The sequence below is a fragment of the Chrysemys picta genome, chromosome 1, assembly GCF_011386835.1.
Source record: "Chrysemys picta bellii isolate R12L10 chromosome 1, ASM1138683v2, whole genome shotgun sequence".
Lineage (NCBI taxonomy): Eukaryota > Metazoa > Chordata > Testudines > Emydidae > Chrysemys > Chrysemys picta.
In genome coordinates this window covers 357,436,525-357,443,544 of record NC_088791.1, presented here as the reverse complement: position 1 = coordinate 357,443,544, position 7,020 = coordinate 357,436,525, and the positions used below count along the sequence as shown (strand labels likewise).

Genomic DNA, 7,020 nt, shown 5'->3' with positions numbered 1-7,020 from the left:
TGAGGTCCAGATTCCGCCAGCTCCAGCCCAGCCGAAGTACCCACAGGACTCTTGGACATGGAGGTGGGTTGCTGCCAAAGATAACGTCCAACTCCTTATAAAAATGGCAGTTGTGGGTGCTTGTCTCCTTCACCTTTGCTCTGCACTGCAGCATGTCCCGATCATAGGTCTTTTCCCACAAGCTCTGTGAAAACCGCCCTTGGTATTGAAATTCCTATGGTTCCAGCACAGTTGGGACTTCATAGCCTCCTCTCCCCATATACTGAGCATATCCAGCAGTTCTGCTGTGGTCTTAGCGGGAGAGCATTTGCTGTGTGGAGCCACCATGACCACCGGGAAGATATGGTATGAACACCCCACACTGAGCAAACAGGAAGGGGAATTTCAAAATTACTGGGCATTAAAGGCACAGGGACATAAGGTATTTATCTGGATGCACAACAGCTGATTTTAAACTGTCCAAGTGTCAATCTAGGCACTTTAGTGTCAAAACTTTTGTGTAAAAATCCTTATAACTCTGTTCAAGGTGGTTTTATTACATCACTGAAACTGAGGAGTTCCATCATCAAAAGTGGCTTTCTAGTGTGTATACCTCCACTGTTTCTTCGCCAAAAGCTGCCTTTCTGCAAAAACATTTTGCAGTGTGGACAAGGCCTCAGGAACAATGAGACATATGTTTCCTCCTGGTACCTATCGTGTAGGAATTATTGACACAGGCAACACCATGAAATATGGATTTGGCATTAGCAGGGTCAGTTGTTCAAATGTCATTTTTCAGTGTGTGTAGAGCAACCAATCTGCTTCACCCATCAGAACACTTCCAGTAGTGTATGTAGTGTCTCATATTAACATTGTCTCTCCATCCAGGCCTTTGTACTGCGACCATCACCCTAGACCCTGCGCACATACAGGAAATCAGGGGAAAGTACGGTATATGCAGGAGACACTGTTCTGCCTCAGAGTTGGACACCTTCTCCCCTACTCCATGTCAGATTCCAACACCACTAACTTCATCAACCCCTCCACCTTCATCCTGTTGGGCATTCCTGGCCTGGAGACAGCCCATGTCTGGATCTCCATCCCCTTCTTCACCATGTACACCATAGCTATCTTGGGGAACTTCACCATCCTCTTCATTGTGAAGAAGGAGCCGAGCCTCCATGGACCCATGTACTATTTCCTCTGCATGCTGGCCTTCTGTGACCTGGTCCTGTACACGTCCATCCTGCCCAAGACGCTGAGCATTTTCTGGTTCAATTCAAGGGAGATCGATTTCAGTGCCTGCCTCACCCAGCTGTACTTCATTCACTGCTTCTCAGTGATGGAGTCTGGGATCCTTGTGGTGATGGCTTTTGATCGTTACGTGGCCATCTGCAATCCCCTGAGACATTCCGCCATGCTGACTAACCCTGTGGTAGCCAAGATTGGCGTGGCTGTGGTGCTACGCAGTGGCATGCTCGTAATGCCCCATCCCTTCCTGGCGAGGCGGCGGACATATTGCAGAACCAACATCATCCCCCATACTCACTGTGAGCACATGGCTGTGGTGAAGCTGGCCTGTGCTGACATTCGTGTGAGCAGTTTCTACGGCCTCTTTGTGGTATTTTGTGTGCTCGGTCTGGATGTGATTTTTATCACTGTGTCCTACGTGCAGATCCTCAAGATCATCTTCAGCCTCCCCACAAATGATGCCCGGCTCAAGACTTTTGGGACCTGTGGCTCCCACATCTGTGCCATCTTAGTCTTTTACATCTCAGCTATCTTCTCCTCTCTCACATACCGATTTGGGCAGAGTGTGCCCCTGCATTTCCACATTTTCATTGCTAACGTGTATCTCCTGGTTCCCCCCATGCTAAACCCCATCATCTACGGAGTGAGGACCAAACAGATCCGGGACAGGCTGCTCCGGCTCTTTTCTCATAAAGGGACCTAAAGTTTTCTCCTGGTGCTCTGGCTCTCAGATTGAGTTCTGTGGAGAGCTGGCTGCTGACAGGTGCTGGGCCCTCTTCTCTGAATCAGGAGTCATTTAAGGACATTAAATCCTTTCCTGACCTATCTGTTCTGTGAAAGCATGACAAAGTGGGGAATCTGTCGATGTATTACTCACTGGGTTGCCACCTTTCTAATTGCTGGTAACTGGACCCCCGAGACCAAATCCCTTACCCCACCTCTTACCCCTAAGGCCCCACTTCTGTCACTTGCTCCTCTCCTCTCATCTCCCTGTCACTCGCTGGATCATCTCCATGTCTTTCCTCCCCAGCTGAAGGGGTGCAATTTCAGATTTTGGTGTGGAGGAGGCAACGATAACTGTGATTCCAGGGGCTACTTAGACATTTGAAAACTATATCTAATTCCCCAATATAATAAGTACATAAATAAATAAATATTAGACCCATTCAGCTCTAGTAGTAACATTTTCTTACATCTTATGGCAATTTACTTAAGGGACACTGGTTAGGCTTATATTTAAAAAAAATGTGTATTCTTACTTTGCTACTAACTCTGCAGAGAGAGAGAGCCAGTGCTGGGTTCCATCTCAGCTCTGGGAGAGGAGTAGGGTCTAGTGGGTTACAGCATGGGGAAGATACATCTGCAGTCTATATAAAAACATAAGAACCTAAGAATGGACATTGGTCCATTTAGCCCAGTATCCTGTCTTCATCAATGGCCAATGCCAGGTGCCCCAGAGGGAATGGACAGACAGGTAATCATCAAGTGATCCATCCCCTGTCGCCCATTCCCATCTTCTTTCAAACAGAGGCTAGGGACACCACCCCTGTGCATCCTGGCTAATAGCCATTAATGGACCTATCCTCCATGAACTTATCTAGTTCTTATTGGAACCCTGTTTTACTTTTGGCCTTCACAACACCACCTGGCAAAGAGTTCCACAGGTTGACTGTGAAGTAATACTTCCTTTTCTTTGTTTTAAACCTGCTGCCTATTTATTTCATTTGGTGACCCCTAGTTCTTGTGTTATGTGAATGAGTAAATAATATTTTCTTATTCAATTTTCCACACCATTTATGATTTTATAGATCTCTATCATACCCTGGTATAGTTTTGTCCTTCACAACATCCCTTGGCAAACAGTTCCACAACTTGTATGTGAAGAAATACTTTCTTATGTTTGTTTTAAATCAGCTGCTTATTAATTTCATTGGGTGACCAGTGTTCCCTCTAATTGTTTACGTCCGTGTGTGGAATTAATTTTGGTATGTGGACCAATATGGAGGTGATGTGTGGCAGTGGTGGGGCCTAGCGGTTTGGAGTGTGGGAGGGGGCTCAGTGCTGGGGCAGGGGGTTGGGGTGTGGGGGTACAAGGACTTTGGCTGGGGGGTGCTGGCTCTGGGGTGAACCAGGGATGAGGGGTTCAGGGAGCAGAAAGGGGCTCAGGGATGGGGCAAAGGTTTAGGGTGCAGGGGGATGCAGGCTCTGGAATAGGGCTAGGCTTGACAGGCTTAGGGTGCAGGATTCCCCGTGTTGCCCAATCTTTAGATTGTGTATTAATTATATTTATTACACTGCTCTACAGCCAAAATGCTTCTGAAATAAATGTAGTCAAACGTTACTAATTCTGAGTCACTGAGAACAAAATGATGCTTAAAATTGTTGATTGGCTCTAATTTTCAAGATATGCTATTGGGTCGGTATATACGACCCTTGACTTGGGAATGGCGAAGGATAAGTGAGTTATAAAGGGAAGGGATCTCAATTTAAACCAGAAATGACTAAAATACATCTTTGACTGGATCTATGAATAAATCTACGACTGGGTTTGGACAGTACTTGCTTTTTAGGCAAAACAATGAATGATGCAATCTGAAGCTGGTATTGCGTCATACATGATATGAATTGCATCATGTTATTCCTAGAAGTCATGGATGATGCAATCATAACAACGCTTACATCATTCTGCTGAACAAATTGCCCTATATCAGCTCTAGAAATCATACAGTGTCGTGCTCTCTTATTTGTCAGTGTTTGGCTAAACAGAAATGTGTCCTTTTGCAAAATCAAAGTGAGCAGAGATGCCTTGTACTTGTGTGAACAGTGCAGATAACTTCTGCTATGTTTGTGGTGAAGTGACTTTTGCATCACAAAAGCACAGTATAACCACTATGGTTAAGAAAGCCTATCACCTTTATTTTGGCTGCAAAATTGGAGATCAGGACAAGAGGTGGGCCCCACACATATGCTGCAACACTTGTGCAACAAATCTTTGCCAGTGGTTGAACAGGAAAAGGAAATCTATGCCTTTTGCAGTGCCAATGATTTGGAGAGAGCCAACAGATCCTACCAGCAATTGTTACTTCTGCATGGTGCCTCCAGTTGGGAAAGGTGTGTCAAAGAAGAAAAAGTGGACTGTGCATTATCCAAACATTCCATCAGCTATACGCCCAGTACCCCACGGAGGAGGACTGCCGGTTCCTGATGCACCAGAATCATTCTCACTTGAGTCAGACGAGGAAGAGGATGAAACTTCTGGTCCTGAACCATCAATGTCACAGGACCCACATTTTCTCCCATCCTCCTCCTCTGAACCACACCTCATAACACAAGGTGAACTGAATGACCTTGTCAGGGATTTGGAACTACCCAAGAGTAAGGCAGAGCTGTTGGGCTCCAGACTACGGCAGTGGAATCTCCTGGCAGGTGATGTTAGGGTTTCCATGTTCCGTGACTGTCAAAAGAATCTTGTCCCATTCTTCTTCATGGAAGGTGATCTTGCAGCCTGCAACAACATCGATGGTGTGATGGCAGCCCTCAACATCGTTCACGATCCAGATGAGTGGAGACTGTTCATTGATTCATCGAAGACGAGTCTTAAAGTTGTTTTACTGCATAATGGCAATGTTTTGCCATCAATTCCAGTTGGTCATGCAGTCCATATGAAGGAAACCTATGACAATATGAAACAACTTTTGAGGTGCATAAACTATGACCAACCTCAGTGGCAGCTTTGTGGCGATTTGAAGGTTGTTGCTCTCTTGCTTGGTCTGCAGACTGGATACACAAAGTACTGCTGTTTTCTCTGCGAATGGGATAGTCGTGCAAGAGATTCCCACTACATCAAGAAAGATTGGCCACTTCCACAGTCATTGGAGCCTGGGAGGAAAAGTGTTCAGCATCCACCACTTGTTGAGTCAAGGAAGATTTTGTTACCACCCTTACACATCAAGCTGGGTCTGATGAAGAACTTTGTCAAGGCCATTGACAAAACACAAGCAGCCTTCAAGTACCTCTGTGGAAAATTTCCAAGGTTAAGTGAAGCTAAGATAAAGGAAGGTGTCTTTGTTGGTCCTCAGATTCGTGAACTTCTTCGAGATGATGCATTTGACCATGCACTGCATGGCAAGGAAAAGATGGCATGGAAAGCCTTCCAGTTAGTGGCAATAAATTTTCTCGGAAACAACAAGGCAGACAACTACAGGTTGTTGGTGGAAAACCTCCTCAAGGCATACAAAAGCCTTGGTTGCAACATGTCACTAAAGATACATTTTTTGCACTCTCATCTAGATTTTTTTCCACCGAACTGTGGAGCAGTGAGCGACGAGCACGGCGAGCGATTTCACCAGGACATTGCAAGAATGGAGAAATGCTATCAGGGCAAATGGACCCCCATCAATGCTTGCCGACTATTGCTGGACAGTGACAAGAGATGCTCCATTTAATGAATACAAGAAACAAGCCGAGAAGTGCCGAGTAGATACTGAATAGGACTAAACTATGTACATAATAGTTTTTTGCATTTGTTTCATAATACATTTTATTTATATAACCCTTTTGCTGATTTTTAAAGTGTTACATAAACAGGACAGGTGAAATATTATCATGTAAAGCAACCATAAACACATGAAAAGACCTAGGTTTACAATTTATGATTAAAACTCTACTATTTGCACAATATACATAGACATAAAATGTAAAAACTTAAATATCTTAGAAACAATAGCTAATCAGTTGTTTTAATTGTCATAATTGAATTCAGCACATCAAAATACATAATAAATAGCACATTTTATCTCTAAAGCAGACGACTTCTCAAAAATTGTAGACCAGTGTTACTTAAGAATCCCCAGTTATCATTCTAAGGATTGATAGGTTCCTGTCCCAAAATCAGGCCCAATATTATTTAAATTATTATATAGTCGGGAACCCTGATGTGCACAGTTACAGCACTCAAACTATAGGACCTTTTTTATATTTAATATAATTTATTAATACCTTTTCACAGTTACAAACATCCCAACTTAACAAGATAGATAAAGAATGTACATCTGCACTTCCATAGACTCACAAAATCCCTTGTAGAACCACCTGAAGTGTTGGCCACCGGTGATGATGGGGAAGGTGATGGTGATGAGGAAGATGATGGCTATCATTCCTGCACCTCCCAAGGACTACATCTCCTTCTCATACTGCCCTGAGGCTGGGATGCCACTTTTATAATATGTTATGCTGACACCATGAAAATTGAATAAGAAAATATTATTTACTCATTTACATAACACAGTAGGGGATTTTTCCTTATTTGTATTTCCTCACTTTACCAATGTTGGAGTGTCTTTTCCTGTAGGTTAGTATAGCAATTATCTCAACTTCTTATCATATACATCATATATATCAAATACATCATGGCCCTTTTGTGGTTGTCGCATTTGTTATTTCTGTCCTACCCAGTTATTTCGGGTTTTTCCAAGTTGTGGTGGACCTCTAACATTTAAAAGGGAATGAACTTAGGAAAGCCCCTATGCCACCCTGCTTTGACACCTCATATGTTGACTTTCTGCTTTAGCTATCACCACCTATCTAACTTTGCCTTAGCTCAACATAGAGGATGTGGCCTGCAGGTCCCTTTCCTTACAGCCAAACTACTTTAATATAAACCTATTATAATAAAACAAAGAATCAAAACCATAAGGCAATAAAAAATCCATAGGAAAAGATAGTAAGGCATTTGATACGGTCTCGCATTATATTCTTATCAATAAACTAGGCAAATTACAATTTAGATGG

General features: G+C 43.4%; 1 protein-coding gene across 1 annotated transcript; it reads left to right on the top strand.

Annotated features, from left to right (window-relative positions):
* Positions 1-934: 934 nt before the first annotated feature.
* Positions 935-1,933, top strand: LOC101933049 (olfactory receptor 52E4-like). The gene has a single exon (XM_005313195.3). The coding sequence runs from the start codon at positions 935-937 to the stop codon at positions 1,931-1,933; it is 999 nt and encodes a 332-aa protein (XP_005313252.3).
* Positions 1,934-7,020: the final 5,087 nt, after the last annotated feature.